At 44.3% G+C, this 20,008-nt stretch overlaps 1 protein-coding gene across 4 annotated transcripts in view; it reads right to left on the bottom strand.

Moving 5' to 3' along the window:
* Window positions 1–232: 232 nt before the first annotated feature.
* The window catches only part of MMS19 (MMS19 cytosolic iron-sulfur assembly component), a 29,142-nt gene continuing 9,366 nt past the window's right edge, over window positions 233–20,008 (bottom strand). Inside the window, exons 3-31 of one of the 4 annotated variants that reach the window (XM_037050809.1) lie at window positions 18,081–18,181; window positions 17,185–17,270; window positions 16,724–16,798; window positions 16,231–16,300; window positions 15,747–15,875; window positions 15,595–15,656; window positions 10,159–10,245; window positions 9,659–9,733; window positions 9,182–9,259; window positions 8,511–8,649; window positions 8,102–8,256; window positions 7,426–7,504; window positions 7,062–7,187; window positions 6,788–6,869; window positions 6,457–6,557; window positions 6,203–6,376; window positions 5,125–5,280; window positions 4,204–4,300; window positions 3,644–3,746; window positions 3,434–3,502; window positions 3,095–3,221; window positions 2,555–2,655; window positions 2,352–2,408; window positions 2,025–2,211; window positions 1,724–1,806; window positions 1,434–1,598; window positions 1,095–1,154; window positions 697–797; window positions 233–618 (exon numbers count right to left, since the gene is read on the bottom strand). In XM_037050809.1, the coding sequence (XP_036906704.1) occupies window positions 591–618; window positions 697–797; window positions 1,095–1,154; window positions 1,434–1,598; window positions 1,724–1,806; window positions 2,025–2,211; window positions 2,352–2,408; window positions 2,555–2,655; window positions 3,095–3,221; window positions 3,434–3,502; window positions 3,644–3,746; window positions 4,204–4,300; window positions 5,125–5,280; window positions 6,203–6,376; window positions 6,457–6,557; window positions 6,788–6,869; window positions 7,062–7,187; window positions 7,426–7,504; window positions 8,102–8,256; window positions 8,511–8,649; window positions 9,182–9,259; window positions 9,659–9,733; window positions 10,159–10,245; window positions 15,595–15,656; window positions 15,747–15,875; window positions 16,231–16,300; window positions 16,724–16,798; window positions 17,185–17,270; window positions 18,081–18,181 (2,953 nt within the window). In that variant the 3' untranslated portion in view covers window positions 233–590. The remainder of the gene's footprint in view (window positions 619–696; window positions 798–1,094; window positions 1,155–1,433; window positions 1,599–1,723; window positions 1,807–2,024; window positions 2,212–2,351; window positions 2,409–2,554; window positions 2,656–3,094; window positions 3,222–3,433; window positions 3,503–3,643; window positions 3,747–4,203; window positions 4,301–5,124; window positions 5,281–6,202; window positions 6,377–6,456; window positions 6,558–6,787; window positions 6,870–7,061; window positions 7,188–7,425; window positions 7,505–8,101; window positions 8,257–8,510; window positions 8,650–9,181; window positions 9,260–9,658; window positions 9,734–10,158; window positions 10,246–15,594; window positions 15,657–15,746; window positions 15,876–16,230; window positions 16,301–16,723; window positions 16,799–17,184; window positions 17,271–18,080; window positions 18,182–20,008) is intronic. The other 3 variants (XM_037050810.1, XM_037050812.1, XM_037050811.1) reach the window with 3 other exon arrangements.

The raw sequence follows: 20,008 nt of genomic DNA, 5'->3' as shown, positions 1-20,008 counted from the left end.
TTACTCTTTGCCACTACTTTAAGGCAGAGAGGGGAAAGTCAGGGTCAAGGCCTAGTGGGTAGGTATTGTGGTCATGCCACCTGTGCCCTACTTGGAGGGGTTAGATGCCCTGAAGAATTTCTGGCTAAACCTTGTCATTATTGTCCTTCTAACTTATACAGTGACACTTCTGGTTACATGCTGCTAAGGCCTAAGTGGAGGCAGGGGTAGGGGAAAGAATGTCTGACAGCCCCAGTATCAAAAGAAATCTTTATTCTCCAGCAGATATACATACAGGCACCACCCCTGGTCCTCAGGGCCACACTCACTTGCATTCACCCGTCAGCAGCATCTTTTTCTGACATACAAATATGAAAGAGCCTTAAGATTCTTCTTCAAACACAGGTAGTCTCACACTCAGTTACTTCACAAATCCATTAGAAACCCGGATTCCTGTTTCTCATACAGCCGTGCAGCAGAGGCCCAGCATTTATGCTGTATCTGTGGGAAAGGCAGTCAGAGGCCAGTGGTCTCCCTGCCTTGGCAAGATGGCTCAATAGTCAGTAACTCCAGGTTAGACTGTCAGACCAGTCTAGGCCAGGACTGAGGGCTCAGCTGCCAGGGCTTCCTAGCAGAAACCTGAAGATAATAGTAATGTTGGCAGCATTAGTGGTGAGGCTCATTCCAGTCCCCTCTCCCCAAGACCTAGCAACTCACCATTCTCCCCTGGCTGACACTGCTTCCTTGCGGACCAGTCTCTTCTTGTCATCCAGAGGTTTGGCTAAGGCTCGGATCACCTGTGGTTTGTACGGCAGCAGCTGTGGAGTAAAAAGGGTTACTCTTAGCCTTCTTCAACCAACATGATGGGAAAAAAAAAAGCCTCTTGTCTGCCTCTACAGCTAATAATCTTTGTATTCTGAAGGATTCCAGAGGATGCTAGGTGGCAGATGACCATTCTGTTGTAATGTATTCAGGCAAACCCTTGTCTATCTGTACCTTGCAGTTCATACCTCCATCACACAGCAGGGTGGCCAGTCATGCTTGACTAAGGCAAAGAGGTACTTCTCTGGCTCTTAGAAGTTTCTGGGCCAGATGGGAACGTGTGAGGTACTCACCACAGGGGTAGGCAGGCGAGTGAGCGCGTGCATACACTGTAGTGCAGCAATCCGAACAGCCTGGAACATAACCATAAGGAGGTGAGTGGAGACCTGAGAAGGTGAGCTGTGGTGCCAAAAAGTTGCTGGGGCTTGCCCTGGCCAGATACCTCAGTTAGAATGTTGTCCCTATATGCCAAGGTTGCATGTTTGATCCCCAGTGAGGGTACATACAAGAATCAACCAATGAACATATAAATAAATGGAATTACAAATTGATGTTTCGCTCTCCCTTCCTTTCTCTCAAAATCAATCAGTGTTTTAAAAAATGAAAAAAAAAATTGCTGGGTCTCAACATACCATGGAAGGGCTAGAGCTGAGGTTCAGGAACTTGGTAACAAGGGTGTCAACGTGGAGACTCATGACTTGGGGTGCTTCTAGTAGAAGAGGCTGAAGGCAGCTGAGGGTGGAGAGCTGGACCACACAGTCGGGACAGGACAGGGCCTCCAGCAGCAAGGAAAGCAGCTACGGGGCCACAGGAATGCAGGGATGACCACATGAACGATAAGCCTGCTTCTCCTCCCCTCTTTAGCCTAGCTGGGGGACAATGGCTTGGTCCACTACTTAGAGGCTGTGATTCCAAGGCTTACCGTGGGCAGCTCTGGCAAGAGCACAGGCTTAGGCAGCCTGTTAAGTACATGAGACAGGCCTTTCAGGTAATTTGGCTTCACATCTGTAAAAAACGAAAAAGCTTAGGGGAGAAACGGCTCAGACAGAGCTTGGGAATTCAACTCCAATCTGAACAGAAGAAAAAGAGGGGAGCAAGAATCTGGAAGTTGAGCCCTTTAGGTACAGACCACACTACTGCTCTGAAGAAGCACTGATGAGGTCCTAAACCTGAGCAGAGGAGAGATCTATAAATGTGGGGCCTGCCTCTTAGACTCTCCTCACCTTGGGGAGCCGCATGGAAGCCCTGGACCAAAGCAGGCACGTTATCTGTGAAGAACCGCTGGCGGAACATGATCCGCACTTCAGCATGGCCTGCACGAGTCAGTACGTCAGTGCAGTCAGACATGAGCAGAGAGAAGCCATCAGCTGCTGCTGGGCCAAGTTCTGGATCACTCAGGAGGCCCATGAGCTGGAGAAAAGAGAGCCTTTGTATATCGGGAGATGAATCTTAAATACCCAAGAAAAGGATGGCAGACATTCTGGGAGGACAGGAACAACAGGAAGTTCCTATTTACGACCTAGATTCCCTTGTTTCCAGAATGGACTTACCCGGTCTGTAAGGCAGGTGGTGAGAGGATGATACCTGAGCACTAGGGCCTTCGTTACCTGTAATCAGAGAAGAGAATGGTTAGGGAATGACACTCAAACCCCCAAACCCTGAGAAGCATGCTTATGGTTCCAGGTCAAGTGGAGAAATTTTATTTAACCAGACATAACTGTCTGTTTAGCCAGAATCCATTCCAACTCCTTACCCAGAGCAGCAGTGTGAAGGCCTGTCTACGATAGGACCCAGAGCCCAGCCCAGCCTCCACTTTGTCCACAGCCAGCTGTAGGAATTCATCCAGCTGTTGCCCTAAAAAGGAGGAAGGAGATGCTGATGTGAAGGCTACATATTTCTTTTTTAACAATGAAAGATATAAATCATTTCAATGCAGAGCTCCATGAGAAGCCATTAGGAAAGAACAATGTCATTTGGCTATGGGTTTTGCCCACTCAACTCTGAAACACCAGCACAAGAGCCTGGTATCTTCGTGGCACAGGCATATTGGCATTTGAAGAGTTGTCCACTTCTAATAAAGAATGACCCCTAACAGGGAGTAGGATGACAGAACTAGACACTCTGCTTGTACCCCCTCATCTTCTTGTGTCCTGCAGTGCTTTACCCAACTCTGGTCTTAACTCTTGTCCCAAGGGCTGTCCCCTGGGAAGCCCTATTATATGTATTACTAGCAAGCTCCTTTTTAAAACTTGAAGACTGAACTTCAAGATTTCATCAGGGAGGCTTCCAGTACCTGCAGGGTGCTTATTGAGGAGTCCTGCAAAGCACTTGGCAGCAGCAGTGGAGGAGAAGGGACAGCCAGGGCAGCAGCTCAGCCCTAAAAGTTCCTGCATGAGTTGATTCAGCTGAGGGATTTCCACCTACAGAAAACATGGTCATGTAACAGGCCCGGAGAAAACTGGAATTCAAAGAGATACCCAGTAGAGAATGGCAGCAGGGACCAGATGGATGAGAATCACATTCTCCAGTGGGGAAAATAGATCAACACTTAAGCCTGTGACAAATTTCAGCCCATCATCCACTGCCCCTTGTCAGGGTTACACACGGGTACTCTCCACATGTGTCCACTTACATTTCGAGGCAAGGAGCAGACAAAGGCCATAAGCAGTGCAACCAGCCTCCTCTGTCCTGAGGAGCCATCCTATGAAGGAAGAAGAGCATAATCAAGCCTATCATGCCAGCAATAGGCTTATCTGCTCCGATACCCATCCCACATTAGCCCTAGAAATTAGAAAGACAGAAATCCCAGGATTCTACCCAATCTGATCTATCAGACCCTCACCTGGAATGGCTGGAATCTGCAAGGAAAGCTGTTTTCAGGTAGAAAGGAGATGTTGCCATCCAAGAAGAGGGGCACAATGTGGGCGACACTCTGTCCAGCTAAACTAGGGGTAGAGGACTAGGTGTCACTAAGGAGCCAGGGTTGTAAAGCAGCCCTGGGGGTCCGGTTAGAGTCATGGAGTCAATGAATGGGTCAGAGCACAATCGCTCACACATCCAGCAATTATTAATTCAGCACATATTATATGCCAGCAACCATTCCCATTCTAGGCCCTGGTGATAGAGCAGCAAGCCACACAGATCAAATCCTTGTTCTAGAGCTCACAATCTAGTGAGAGAACTCTGTATATTTAAAAAATGCTCCCCAGGTGATTCTTATGCACATCAGTCCATGGCTCACCCACCCCTATGGTCCCTTATTTTGCTAGCAAAATTGACAAGACAAATAGCTGCCTCCACATTTGATTCTGGGTAAAAGAACAGCCCAGAGGCAGCTACTTGCTGCTTCTTTCAAGACTACTATCCTCCCCAGGATTAAGCCACATCCATCATTATACTCACTCAGGGCTTAAGTGGGTGGTGGCAGTGCTAATGACAGACACCATGGCGGCCAAGACCTCATCCTCCAACAGCACTTTTCTCACAACTGAGTGCTCTTCTGCAAAATCAATGCACACACACACACACACACACAAAGCACATAGCTAAGCTTGTGGGGGAGATGGTCAGGTCCTGTCGTCACGACTGGAGCCCGAGTCTAGTCACAACAGCAGTGGTTCCTAACCTGCCCTGTAGTAGTGCTGCAGACAAGGGAACCAGCAAGGCACCAGAGCAGGAGCAGTCTAACATGGGCCAGAGAGCTCTCGAGAACTCTGTGCGCAGTCCTTACACTGGGCAATAATGGAAAATAAGGCCAGCTAATATGAACGCTCTTAACATCAGAAATAGTTATGTTGGCCTTTTCAAACTCCTAAAAGATAATATGGGCTTATCTCATGTCCTCATTATTACAGCAGCTACAATATATTGAACTATGATACCTATATACATTACTAAGTTGCCAGCTACTATGTCTTATCTTACTTATTCATTAGCAACCACCCTGTGATATAAATACTTCTCTTTATCTCCCCTTATAAGGAGAAAATAGAGCTTAAAAAGGCTAAATATCTTCACCCAAGTTAGTGAGTGGTGGAGTTAAAGATGAAACCTAACCAGGTCTACTTAACTCTAGAGATTTATTTTAACTAATTACATAGCAATTAAGCAGGAAAAAGGTGTGCATCCTTTCAAGCATTGCTAACACTAATGCACTTTGGTTCGTGCTGTTGGTCAGTTAGCACCCATTGCTTGAAGTGAAATCTTAAGCCTCTGGTGGTACGAAATGCAATACCAGCAAAACCCCAAGGGTGGCAGTGCTGTTCAACACTAGTGGAAGCCTGAAGTCTAGAGGAGATTGGGAGGTGAGGTGGAGAAAGTTACCTGGCATGGAAGCCTGCACAGCCAAGGCAAGCAGGCAAGGTATAGTTGTCTGATGGAAATACCAGCAGCTTTCTGGGTCCAGCTGGCATTTTTCTGCTACCTGTTGGAGGCTCTGACAGACAGCAATAACTTCAGTTGGTCCTGCAACCACATTCCCTGTGTGGTGAGAAAGAATGCTCCGTAAGGTTTTCCTAAAAGTACTTCTAGGTATTTCAGATAGAGCAGATGGAAAGAATAAAGGTGAGTGATCAAGAGCGTCTTACTAAAGAACCAATTCATTTTATTTTGGGGGGTGTTTTTCACTTATTTTTGGAGCTGAGACCTGCTCTATGCCAGGCTCTGCAGCAGAAATATTCATACACATTTTTGCACTTTTCATTACTCAAGAAAGATCATTTCCCCCATTTTATAGAGGATGTGGAGACTCAATGAAACTACCAGTGGTATTTCCAGGGTCACAGAAAGTGCAAAGCCAGGAATGTAACCCAGGCCACACTCTGAGTCATGTTCTTTCTACTGTGGAACAGTAGATCATCCATTGTTGACTGGGCCTACCACAAAGACTGGGCAATGCAAAGCAGGGAACATGGGAACTAGAGAGGGCCCATGGTGAGCATGTATAGGTTTGTAGTGCCAATTGCCGCAGTCACTTATGCCTTGAAGCATATGACACTCTTAAACGAGAGAGTGTGTATAAGTTACCCAGAGATCCTGCTAAAATGCAGATTCTGATCAATGGGGCCCAAGATTCTGCACATCTAACAAGCTCTCAGATGATGCCCACGCTGTTGGTCCATGGACTACATTTTGAGAAGCATGGCCTTAAGAGTGGTACTTTTCAATTCTGGCTCCACATGAAAATCAATGGGCACTCTTAATAATTACTGTTGCCCAAGTCCCATCCTTCCTCACAGATAGATTTAGTTGGACAGAATGAGGCCCAGGCAGTATTTTGAGAGTTCCCACATGATTCTTTGTGCAGCCACCACTAGAATTACTGCCTTAGAGGCATCACCTCCAAACCTGACCACAGCTCCCCATTCAGCCCAGCTCCTTGATGTCCAGTCCTGGTAGTTACCTTTGTTCATGTGGCACAGATGCTGCAGCAGCAGAGGCAGGGTCTCCTTGACAATGCTGGGATGGGTTGATACAGCTGACAAGGCTTGTAGACAGCGCAGATGCCGGGAGCATTTGGTGGGCCCATCCCGTTTGGCCAAATCCAACTCCCCTGAAAGCAACCCAGGAGACAAGGCTTCACTGGGTGATGACAAGCATGAAGGACCTTGAGCCTCCTTGGGAAGAGGTGGGTCACAGAAGATGAGAAACACGTACCCACGCACAGCTCCTCGGCAAGCTTGGGCACTAGGTGGCTGCTGAAGGCCACAGGGTAAAGAGTGGTCAGGGTTTCTGATGCTTCCAGTGCTGCCGCCCTGCTGGGAGCACAGAGAAGATGAGCATTAGCTGAGCCTTGGCCTACTATTAGGCAGATTCAGGAATGGTCTCCTGAGGCCACCTTGCTGAAGAGTGGGACTCAAGTACCTGGACAAGGATTCTTAATGCCAGAGAAAAGAGAATAGTTCCAATTCTCCAACCACCTGGCAGCCAGAGCCCACTGCCCCTAGGGAAAGCCACGGGTTGGAAGTCTCGCTCTTTGGATTCTCACCAACTCTGGGAATCCTCCTCTAGGAAGCTCAGTCTGTAGAGGTGCCCCACTGCCAGCTCCAAGTCCCCAGGAGACATGAGATCTGTGGCAGAAGGGAACACGAACCACATCTTTCTTTCCCTATAGCCACCACAACCTTCTAAAAGTTCCACCAGAAATCCCCAGTCCACCAGGGTTTTAGTGAGAACAAGGGAATTAGGACTTCTTTTCACTTAAGACAGAAAATCGTAAGAAAGGGACTAGTACCCCTCTCTTTTGTCTCTCTTAAGTGTACCTGGTTGGGCACCCAAGACAGTGAGAGTACGGATGCCAACAAGCTGAAGCTGGGCGTTGGGGTCTGTCAGGGCCGTGAACACCAGTGAGCAAAGCTGGTCCTTGAAGCCACTCAGAGGCCTTTCACCTGGGGAGAGACAGTCCAGGTCAGAGGGAAGCCCCAATTCAGCAGTGATGTTAAAGACAATTCAGGGAAGATTTAAAGAGCTTAATCCACTGAATGTCCAAGTACACTGGGACAAAAATAAACTGGACCATCCACTAAGTGTTTTGGGTTTTTTATGCTAAAACCTCACAACGACAGGACCACTGTTCTCGATCACTTGTCCATGGTACTCTCTGCCTGCTCTGGAAGGTGACCTTACCCTTGTCTTCACAGCTCCACTTCTGCTGTAGCTTTAGGAAACCCAGGATCATTTCAAGGATTGTCCGCCGCTGGTTGCTCTGTAATGTTTTAAGGGATATTAGAGTCCAAGAATACAGGGCAGGGGCAAAAGTAGGTTTACAAAAGTTGTGAGTACACACAAAGTTCATTCTTGTATTATTATTTATTAATTATTGTATTCTATATGAACAATTGTAAATCTACTTGAAAAAAGATTTTACTTATTTGTAGAGTGGGGGAAGGGAGGGAGAAAGAGAGGGAGAGAAACATGGATGTGTGAAATATCAATTGGTTGCCTCTTGCACGCCCCCAACTGGGGACCTGGACTGCAACCCGGGCATGGGTCCTGACCAGAAATTGAACTAACACCCTTTTGGTTCAAGGGACAATGCTCAACCCACTGAGCCACACCAGTCCAAGCTATAAACCCCCTTTTGCCCAACCCTGTATGTTGAAGGATTTCAGTCCTGCTACTAAGTAGGGTACATTATTCTTTTACTAAGTGTCAGGAAGAGTAAACAAGGGAACCAGCAGCAGCTAATAGGAGCAAACCTAAAATATACTATCTAGGCCTAAGCTCAAAGCTTAGCTCTCTCTGTGAGAAAGGGATCCTAGCAAGGATCTCATCGTTTTCCCAAAAGACTATGCTCCCTTACCTGACTGTGCTTGTGGAACTGTTCCAGCAGCAAAGGCAGTACGTTGCCGGTGATGTGGTCACAGGCCCGGGCAGATGCACCTGCAGCTGCCTGCAACAGTTTGGCACTAGGCCACACCAGTTTCATGTCCGGTTCACACAGATGGTGCCTGCAGTCTGGAGAGGCAGCATATCACATACCTGGGAGTAGGCTGAACGATGCCTGCTTTCCCTGCAGTCCGTAAAGGCTGGACGCTGAGACCTGAGACAGTTTGCTAGCAGTTACCACTGAATTTTTTTTTAAATTCAAAGTAGGATTTCATATCCCAAATCATTCAACATGGTAGGGCTACACATGAAAGGTCACTGGCCTTTAAGAAATTTCTCTCTGTTCTGTTCGCTCCCTTTTCTGACTTCCATGGCCCCATTACCCTGTAGAATGTTGCTAAGGAAGAAGTCAAGGAGGTCCTCAGCATCAGCCCTCAGCACAGAGCGAGACAAACACGCAGTCAGGGAGTGGAGGGCCGCCAGGCCCTCGGCCTCCACCCGCTCACTTGCCGTCTGGAACACCTGTCAGGGAGGGATCCCATGGCTACTGAGGTGAGTCTGCACCAAGAGGGACCCCACCCACCCACTGCCTATTTTCTTGGGCAGGGGGGAGGTTAAGAAGCTTTAAGGCACAGCAATAAAAACTAATACCTCAAATGAGTTAATTCTTAATTGGTGTATTCTCACCAAGTCCTTAGTCCCACTGGAATTCATATACATACTTTTGAGAAACAGATTGCCATCTTTGAGCCACCACTGGGATTCCTTATCTTGGGTGTCTTCCTCTCTCCCTCTACTTGGCATGGTGCCATAGGCACCATGACTATGCTCCTTACTATGGATGGACAGGAAGTGGGCACTGTGCAAAGGTGATTAAGGGCTATCACCAGGCAGCTGACCCTCACACAGGGACTCTCTCCCTTGTCATTCAACTAGAAGTATGCCCACTGCTTGCCTGTTGAATGACCAGGTACAGCTCAAGAGAGTGTATTATTTCCCCTAACGTCTGACAACTGGGAGTTAACAATAGTGGATTTACCTAAGTAACACTCACCTCTCTGCGGATAGAAACCCAAAGGCTGGGGAGGAAGTCCTTCAGCTCCTTCTGTCCATACACAGTACAGCAAGCATTCTGCCAAAAAAGCTCAGGTATCAACCGTCTACACACTCAGACTTCCTCAGATATGCAGGTACCTCAGCATAATGGCATCTGAAGCCCGGCTCTCAGCAGAATAATCAGCAAGATTTTATAATCATAATACCCAGGGCAAGAAAAATAGGTGTTCACCCTCAACAATGAAAAATAAGCACCAAGAAGGAACCTTGGTCAGCCTTTCCTTGGCTGCAACTCAGTTACTACAAAACAACACAGTATGCAGCTGGGACCTTTAGGCCAACATGTAGGTCCAGATCCTGGTATTCCTCTTTTCAGGCCCACTGACCCGTGTCCTGGCTCTCCAAAAATCTACAATCCCTTAGCAACCTGTTTGTCTAAAGGCAGCTGGACCCTGGAAGAAGAAAAACTACTCACCAGAGTCTGCAAAGAATCTAGCTTGGCACTCAGAATCTCGGAATCCACCTTCTCAATTAGCAGAGGCAGCAGGAACTGTGGGGGAGACGGAAGAACTGAAGTCTGAGATAGGTAGTACTGCAGCCTTACCAAGGCCAACCACAGTCCTACTGCTACCTGTCCCCAGGGGCACATGCTATGCCAAGGGGCTATTCTGGAGTCAAGAGTTGTGACTTTAAACCAACCTTCCTGCCTCCCAGTTACCTGAAAAATGGTTGGCAAATCTATAGACTTTAAAAGATAGCTCTAAATAGGGGCTGGATTACTATTGTAAAGAAGAGATGGAAAAGTTTTCTATATGGAAGGTCTGGAGATACTTGCCACACAAACCTGAAGACACCTGCAGGATGTCATACCTTAAAGCATATACTGGATCTTTCTTTTCCCACATGCTTCCACTGTTCTTTGTTCAGGGCCTTCTATGAGCTGAAGCTACACACCCTAACCATGGCTAGACCCACCTCAGCAAATCGTGGTGTAGAAGCCAGCACAGCTCGGAGACTCAGGATGAGATCTTCTCTCTGGATACCATAGGGATCATTAGGTGGCTGGAAAAAGGAGAAGGGCAATGGGTCTGTATAGATCTTTGGACACAGGCTTGAACCTAACAACCGGAGAACAGGGTGATATTTATACCCAGTCTGGCAGAATAGCATGGCATTAAGGCTCCAGCAGGAAGACATGCTCACTTTTATGTATTCCTGGGGAATGTTTGTCTTTGGAGCATTTATTTTTTTATGTGATCACAGTTTCTATCTGATCTGTCTTCTCAGAGATAAGCACCATTAACTTTCTGGTGCATTGCTTTCTTTTCTGTGTATATGTATTATGACTATGTGTTAGTGGACACTGTTTCCCTTTAAAACATACACTTTTAGAAAATGTGACTGTTCTGTACACATAATTTATAATCTATGTTTTCACTTAACACATTAGGAACATTCTTCCATGGTATTAGTTTTTCATAATATTAGTTTTAGTGGTTGATACTATTGCACTGTGTGGTTGAGTCACAATTTATTTAGAACCCCCCCTTTGAGGGACATTTTTATTAATTTTTTTACTCATAAAAAAAGCTGTAATTCTGGCAATATAAAAAAGCATTGATAGTTTCTGCATCAAGATGGCAGACTGAAAATGTGCACCAGAGTTTTCTTTTCCTTTTTAGAAACCCCATGAAAAATACAATTAAAGGGATTTTCTTTTCTTTTTAAAAGATATTGAGTTAAAGGTTGAAAAGAACAGGGTAAGAGATATATTAGCAATAAAATCTGAGAAGGTGAAAAGCAGATGGGTAAGAAGAAAACAACTGAGCAGAGCCAAAAACCAGAATCCCCAGCAGGTGGGGGGCAAGCTGTATAACCGCCCACACACAATCCTTGGAAAGCTTAACTGGCAGCACGAGGTACCTCTGGCATTGGGAGTGGGATTAGAGAAGCGCCCTGACCTCCTAGATTGCCTCTCAACTCTCCCCTAATTGAAGCATCTGAAGGTTTAACTCTCTGGAGAGGGTAGGAGAAGATTTCCAGTCTTGGAAACATAAGTGTAGTTGACAGCCTGGGTGCTGTACCAAAAAAGGAGGTCCAAGTAATGTGGTACTGAGTGCTAAAGTTTTCTAGCTTTTACACCCCATCTGCTTGTAGCCAGACCTCTTCTCTAGGTAAATCTAAGGTCTTTTTCTGGAAGAACCTGACTAGCCCCCCAAAAGAGAACACACTGGAGGTTCTCCAGACTGTCCGCATAAGCCCTTCTGCAGTGAAGCTCAGCTCGACGAGCCCGTCCCACGTGCTCTGAGCTCCCACTTTGATCTTTTTATGACCCGCACTTGGAAACATGTGCAAACTCGTAAGGATTACCAATTATCTAAGAAAGCCTCTAACCTGGAAATAAAGACCAAAATAAACTGAAGAAAACTTGGAGGAAACAAAGATCACATATGTGGGGAGAAGAAATATTTAAAAACAATATATCAATATTTTAAAAAAGGATAAAATAACTCATCTATGAATTAAATCAGAACAGAATGCTGTAACAGCCCTTCTCCCCCCCTCCCCCCCGCCCAAGGAAAAAAACACATTCAGAGACTATCAACAACAAAAGGATCTTGGAAATCCAAAGCATGAAGGCAGAAATGAAAAAAAAATCAATAGGGGTTGCAGGGTGATGTGCTTCTTCTGTCCTCAGGTCCATTCCTCGGGCTGACCACTGCAGGCCGCATTTCCCAGGCTCCCATATGGGCTTGGGCTCAGCCAATGTGAGACACTTTGGAGAAGAATGCAGCGCAGAAGGGAAAAGTCAGGGTATTTCTTCCCATCCCTCTGACTGTGTTGGCACCTGCAGCATTGATAGTATCTCTTTCACGGCTGCACTTCTCACCGACGGGCCCACGCTACTTCCAGTTTTTGTTAAATACTCTCAGGCCCTGGGATCCAGTAACATCAACTCTTTCCTTTGTCCCTCCAGCCTAGGGGTGGTAATTTCTTCCTGCTATTGATAATCTCTGGGTTGCCTCATTTTTGGCTCCTCAGTTCTTTCATCACTTGTATAAACAATTTATTGCATTATTTCTGTTTTAAATACCAAAGTGGTTTCTGTTTATGGCTTGACCGATAGAAAATATAAAATTGTACAATTCTCATAAAATGACAAAAATAGAGGTTGAAAATATGAAAGAAAAGGTAAGAGATTCAGAGGCCTAACAAAAGATTAATAGGAGTTTGAAATAAAAGAAATACAGGAACAAAAGAAATAGAGGGGAAGAAACACAAGAAAATTTCTCAGGGCTAAAGGACATGAATTTCTCGATTGGTAGGGCCTACCAAGTGTCAAATACAATGCATAAAAACAGACCCACAGTAAGGAACATCACTGTGAAATTCCAGTATATGGGGGCAAAAATCAAACTTAAAAGCTTCTGGAAAGGAGGGGGAAAAGTAAATACAAAGGTGTATGAATCAGAAGGAATTTAGACTTCTCTATGGAACTGAAAATTAGAGATAAGTGAAGAAATGCCTTTAAAATCTTGGAGGAAAAGAATTTCCACTCTTGAATTTTATACCGATGTTATTACTAAGTGGGAGAAAAGAATGAAGACCTTTCAGATTCACAAAATCTAAAACCTTTTCACTTTTATGTATACTCTCTCAGGAGGCTAACAAAAGACGCACACCACCAAAATGAGGGAGAAAACCATAAAATAAGACATACGTGAACACAGGAAATAAGACAATCTGATCCAAGAGAAAGGATAAAGGAATCTCTAGGATGAAGTGAAGGGAAAGTCAGTATCTACTCCGCAAGAGGAGTAGGAAGCAACCAGCTGAGATTGTACGGGCCAAATTAAGAATAGCTTTCACATTTTTTAAATGGCTGAAAAACATCAAGAATAATAATACTTGTAACATGAAATTATATGAAACTGAAATTCATATATCCATAAATTAAGTTTAAAAAATTTTTATTCTCTAATTACAGTTTGCTTGCAATATTATTTTGTATTGGTTTTAGGTATATAGCATAGTGGTTAGACAATCACATACTTTACAAAGTGTAGTCCTGATATTTCTAGTACCTACCTGGCAATATATATAGTTACTGCAATATTATTGACTACATAAGTTAAGTTTTATTGCAATAAAACCACTGTACCATATTCCACTGTCTGGGCTGTTTTTGTGCTAGAACAACAGAATTAAGGAGTTGCAAGAGAGACCAGATGGTATGCAAAGCCTAAAATAAATATTATCCATCCCTTTACAGAAGAAGTTTGCATCTCCTGCTCTAGAGGGAGCATCCTTGTATAGTGAAAGTCAAGGAACCACACTTATATCAATGTGGTCCACTAGGACGATGGCATATGGCCAAAATGGATTGATAAAACCATAAAAAATATTTCTAACACAAATAGTTTGACACTAAAAGCCAGGTGTCTCTATTTTTTTTTTTAAGTCCACACCAGAGGACATTATTTTCATTGCTTTTGAAGGGAGTGGAAAGGGGGTCGGGGGGGAGAGAGAGGGGTGGGAGGGGACGGGGAGAGAGAGAGAGAAATATCAATGTGAGAGAGAAACATCAATGGGTTGCCTCCTGTACATGCCCTGACCAGGGATCAAACCCACAACCTGGGTATGTGCCCTGAACAGGAATTGAACCAGTGACCTTTTTGGCACTCCAAAAAGGTCAACATTCCAATCAACTAAGCCACACTGGTCAGGGCAAGGTGTCTCTATTTCAATTGACAAGAGCTTTCTGCTCCCCATAGACTACAGTGCAGAATACACAAAAATCTGCTAAAAGAGAGAATCTCTTATCATTATCTATAACCTTGTTTTGCCTAGAATATCTCTGAGAAAATACATAACCTGTTGGGAGCAGTGATTATCTCTAAAGGGAAAATGTGTGGTGGCTGTAAAGGGGTATATAGAGGCTTAATTCTTTATCCTTTCCATGTTGAACCATGCTCATTTGTATTACCTTTCAAAAAAAATAAGTGACACACTCTTCCTTGCCCTCAAATTATAGATGCATATATTCCAACAAGTCTACTTTTATGAATTTATCCTGTTGTTAGACCCATATACATGTGAAATGATATATGTACAGGGTATGTAAACTGCAGCATTGCTTATAACAGAAAAAGATTGGCAACCAACCTTATCCCACAGTTGACCAGTGAAATTAATTAGCTATTTCTGTGCAAAGGAATATTACACAGCCACAGAGAATAAAGAGCTAATTTATATACTGACACACAACACTTTCCAAGATATACTGCTACGCTGTGAAAAAGGCAAAGTACAGGAAAAGTATATATATGTTCTCCATTTTGGGGTAGAGGGAGATATAAATCACTTGCTTATATGTGAATGAAAAAAGCTCTGTACAGACATAACTGGTAAAAGTAGCTGACAAAGAAAGAAACTTGATAGGTAGATTTTTTTCACCTTTTGGATTTTGAATCATGTGAATGTTTTACCTTCTCAGAAGCAAGACAAAATAAAATAAAGCAAAAGCAGAGAAGTCTGGCAACCTAACAAAAAGCTTTCAAGATTTCAAAGATGTAAGTTCTGAGTTAGAAATAGTGATACCGAATACAAAAGAAATTAAAAGAATTTCAGGAGAGAGGTGGTTCCAAGCCACACAATGTCAACTGGAATAAGCTGGTATGAAATTCTCTGTGGCAAAGATGGCTGTATAACTTTAAAGGCAATGAGCATCAATACTCAGATAGTGTTTGGTATGCTGTGATATAACTCATTTCATTTCTTCCAAGCTACTAATGCTGCAGTAATGAGACCCTGAGTATATGGAAATAGAAGGGAAATTAAGATGCAGAATGAGAAGGTCCAAGGGGGTCAGAGCAAACACCTCCTGTACATACTGTGCTGAAATGTGTCTTGTTTTGCCAATTTGTTTCTATTGCCTGAGATGCCCCCCTGGACTCCAGGATCATATCCTAAGCATCTCTCAGAAATCAACTGAAATCCTATCTATCTTATCTGTGAGGTCAGTTCCCGCCTACTCTAGCTCATACTGAACTCTGTCTTCTCTGAAAAGCTATAGCATCACTTGTTTTGGTCCATAATCTCATATTGTTACTTAAATGTTTCAACGTTCAAGGGCAAGAACCATGTTTTACAATCCTGTAGCCCTCAGCACTAAGTACAACGGTAAAGATCTTAAGGATGCCCCTAAACACCTGTTGGATTAAATCGTTCCTCTGATAGCAAGTGCTTCTCCACTTTCCAGTTTACTATTAAGTTCCTAAGGACAGGGATTTTCTCTTTTGTTCATTGCTATACCCTCAATGCCTAGAGCTGGGACTGGTGGAGAGCAGGTGCTCAATGAATATTTAAATAAATGAATGAATGAACAAAGGAATAAAAGATGCTACTTACAGGGGTAAAATCAATAGGGAAATAACAGGATGTCACTTCAAACAACTCCTCCACAAAGGGTCCTAAAGCAACAGAGAAAGAATGAGGTTGAATTAATAAACTTCACTCATTTGACAAGCCTTGACCAACTAATTCAAAGCTACAGGACATACCCAGGTTATAGTCCCTGGAGATGAGGTCATGGACAATGCGGAAGGCCACCAGAAGATTCCGGGGATCCTTTTCACCATCCATCACTTGGATGAAGCCAAAGGTGAAGTCAGCTCCTAGACCCTTCAGCTCTGGGAAAGAGAACAAGGTCACTACTGTCCCACGCAGTAGAAAGTGGGGCTTTCTTCTGCCCGGTGTTCTCCCACTATCACTGCCTCCCCTTTCCTGCCTCCCAGAGAGGACCTTCCCCCTACTTGGCAAAGAAGAGATGTGCAACAATACATAACTGTTACAAACATCAGCCCAAATTCTACCCTTCCTTTACTTTATCAGGGAGCAAGTAGACCCCAGTTTCTTGTCACTCTCTCAGCATATTCGCTCTTCTACATAACCCCCAGGCTCACCCCCAGGCTCAAATGTGTCTGGTACTGGAGGACAAAAGGATGCACTCAATCTCCAGATTTCCCAGAGCAACCTGCCTCTTACCTTCTTCCCGAGTTTGCATAAAGTTGGTGATAATACTGTAGACTGTGTGCCGGTCCACCTGTGGCAAGGACTTGGAGGTGGGAGAGACGAGAAGTAAGTAAAGAGAGTGCTCAAAGAATAACTCAGCTGACAAAACTACCTCCTGCTTTACAATCTCTAAGAAGGCAGTGCTCTCTATACCAGTATAAGATGAACCTGAGGAAAGGCAGAGAAAAGACATAGCTATTAGCCCAGCACTATAGCAGTGGGGCCAATAACAAAACCTGTCTGCTGCCTGCCTTACTTTCTTTAGGAGTAAGAAGACACAGGCCAGACAGAATGGCATGCCTCCCTCTTCTTACATAGTACCAAGGAACAGCGTGCAAAGATGGTCAGAGATCTGAAACAGTAAGCACTTAGAAGGCAATTTTTTTTTTTTTTTTTTTTGCTATCTAAGTCTGGTTATGTGAAAGGCTGAGAGAGAAAAAATAGCAAAGTGACTGTTATCACTCACCTGCACATGCACTTCCTGAAAGATGGCTTTAAGCACAGAGACAGCCAGCCCTGGGGGCAGGGTCACACACAGGCTCTGGGAGAGAAGAGGAGACAAGTGAGTGCCCAGGGAACTCTAGCATGGCCTTCAAGACACAACCCTTAGTCAGGCCTAATTAGCTATTAGTGGGAATCACAACATCCTCGTTCAGCAAGAAGTGAAAAACGCAGTCCCTTTTCTCAAGTTGATTAGTTCTTTGCCATACCTTCCAGGCTGGCTCTCAATTCCAGTCCCCAAAGGATCCTTTTACTTTCTAAAGTAAAACAGGCTGAAAACAGAAGTGAGGCTCGCTGACATTAGCTTAGTCACACATTTGGGCATCTGCTTCTCAGCACTCAAAGCCTCACCCCAAAAGGGCAAAGGGAGAATTCACTGGAAAGGGGCTCCTGCAAATATGATGTATAATGAAAAAAAGGACTCACAAGTGCCCTCAAACCCCGCAGGACAGATGGGATCACAAGATGATGGTCCTTCAGCCTGTTCTCATAGAATAGGATCAGGTGTACCACTGCACAAACCAGAAATTCAGCCATTAGTTCACACAGGACGGAGGAGGGCTCACCAGGTTTGTTCCTCCCCAGAGTTTCTGAGGGCTGATATTGCTTGGACTTCACTACAAATTTTCTCCTTCACCAAGAAGTATGTCCCATGCCCTCCCATTTCAGATGCCTTGATTAGACAGGAAAATAGGTGAATATCTTTTATTATCCACTCTCACATAGGTCCACCGTGAAACCCACTCTCAACCCCAGAACTGTCTTTCCATAGAAGTGGGGCTGGCAAACTTTCTCAAAGGGCCGTGCAGTAAATACTTCAGGCTTGCAGGACATGGTATGTGTCACAAGTCCTCAACTCTGCTCAACTTGGCCACTGTTACTAAATGTAGCACAAATAATAGGTAAATAAATGGGTGCGGTTATATGCTAATAAATAACCTTATGTATAAAAACAGGCTGCAGTTTGCCTACACCTGCTATAGAAGATAAATAAGTTGCTGGCTTTTTTCCTTACAATTTCAAAGCACTTTGACATTTCATTACTTTTCCACTCCATCTATGAGACATTACTTAGTCCATTTTATAGGATACTGAAGAAAAAAAAAACTATCTAAAATCCAAGACTGTCTTGTCTTTTGTTTCAATTCTTGTCATTTCCGTGACATATACCAGTGAGGAATGAAGACCCTGAATTAGTAGTTCACAAATTCCTCACACCCTTTCTCCCTCCTTCCCTCCCTGAAAGGTTAGCTTGAACAGACAAGCACGGCCTCGCTTGGCTCAGCAATCCAGGAAGACACCCCTCCTAGTGATGCCAGTACCTTCCTTCTCCAGGAGCAAGGGGTGACACTGGAGTAGCACCTGTGACAAAAGCTGGATTCCTCGTGCCCGAGTTCGGGGTTCTGGATTCTCTAGAGAAGACCTGGGAGGAAGTAGGATAGAGACAACCCGACATTACCCAGTTCAAACTTCTAAGGAGGTGAATATTTTGCAATTAACTATACTCACCCTCTGGGCACAGAATACCTTCCAGCAGAGGAAGGTATTCTGGAGGTGCTTAGCATGACAAATAACAGTAAGGCCAGAGCCTAAAGAGCCAATCCCAAGATGATCTGGCATCATTAGAAGGACATGTGACACGACAGCCACCAGAAGTGTCCATCTACATACAAGCAGTGACTGGGCACTGGGCTTACTCTTTCTCCCCAGTGGTATAATTGTGACAGTGACATTCCTCTGAAATACAGTCTAGCAGCTACCCACAGGGCTCAGGAGATGATTGGCAGCTGCAGTTATCAAAATAGGGGGAGAATAAATATATTACTGCTCAAGAAAAAAAGCTGAGTGCATCCACCAGGATCTTAGGGGGGTAAAAAACCCGAACAACTTTGTAACTGGAAGTTTACAAAGCAATGGCCAAAATAAAGGTGCTAACTATTTAGAATTACTAATTTGGAAGGACCTGAGCTGAGGTAATGAGGAAGTGAATTATTGTCAACATAGTTCTATAGAGTTTACATTTAAATATACTAGAAGGAATCTAAGCCAGCAATTATAGGAAGTAGAGAATTTCTGAGGGAGACCTAGCCAGGATATTTCAGTAAGACCTCAAGGATAAAGGTATCTGTACCTAGGGGTGAAGGGGAAAAAATGACATCCCTCTTAACATGATCCCTAGGGTAGGACTTTACAGAAAGGTCCCTGCTAAGGAGTAGAAAATGTGCATTTAAAAAATGTGCATTTAAATTGTGCATTTAAAAATAAACCAAGGCACACAAATGCTCAGAGAAGCATTATTCAGAATAGCCAAAATGTGGAAACACCTAAATATCTGTTTTATCAACAGATAAACAGTTAAACAAAATAACAAAATGTGGTTTATCCATGCAACAGAATATTATTCAGCAAGGAGTGAAAGCCTGACACACGCTACAGCAGGCATGAACTCTTCATGAAAGCATTATGCTATGTGAAAGAAACCAGACAGAAAAGGCCACACAGGATATAATTCCATCTAATGTGAAATGTAGAACAGGCAAATCCACAGAGGCAGAAAACAGATTTGTGGTTCTCAGGGGCTGGGAAGGAGAGGGGATGAGAAGTGACTGCTAATGGGCATGGGGTTTCTTTTTTGGGGTAATGAAGATGTTCTAAAATTGACTGTCATGAGGGATGCACAAATATGTGAACACGCGTTTTTAAATGGTGAATGTTATAGGTGAATTATATCTCAATAAAGGTGTTATTTTTTAATGGATAAAGCCCAGAATAATAAGCAGAAAGGTCAAATAGTTGCTTATGTAGGAGAAATACATAATGGTGACTTATTCCCCCCACCATTTTCTATTTTTCTGTTTTAGAAGATATGGCCATGACTATTAACAACCTTTGCTAAGACTTGTCAATTAATTGGTCTACCAAGTATGAAATATGAGGAAAGCAGGTTACAAGCACATACTTCCTCTGATGCTCAGAATATCTTGTACCACTGGTCTTCCAGCTGTTTTCCCAAACCTTTTCCTATAGTGGGGGTCTGGTGCAAGGCCCTGGCAACTGCCAGGGCAGGACCCAAGGCAGGTCTGAGTCAGATCCATGATGCCTAGAATCCCACTGGGGGCAGGTGGGTCTGAAGACGCACAGGAGAAACTCCAGCTCTAATTAAATGATAGTTGATGGCCTTCAACCACCCACCTCACTCCAAATCTGTGGGCTGATCCAGGAGCTAGTATGGCCCCCAGGCTGTGTGTTC

Source organism: Sturnira hondurensis, unplaced genomic scaffold (assembly GCF_014824575.4).
Source record: "Sturnira hondurensis isolate 20B ecotype Veracruz unplaced genomic scaffold, ASM1482457v3 Scaffold0006849, whole genome shotgun sequence".
In the NCBI taxonomy this organism is placed as follows: domain Eukaryota; kingdom Metazoa; phylum Chordata; class Mammalia; order Chiroptera; family Phyllostomidae; genus Sturnira; species Sturnira hondurensis.
Note: the sequence above shows the minus strand (reverse complement) of the source record. Positions and strands in the feature narration are given on the sequence as shown.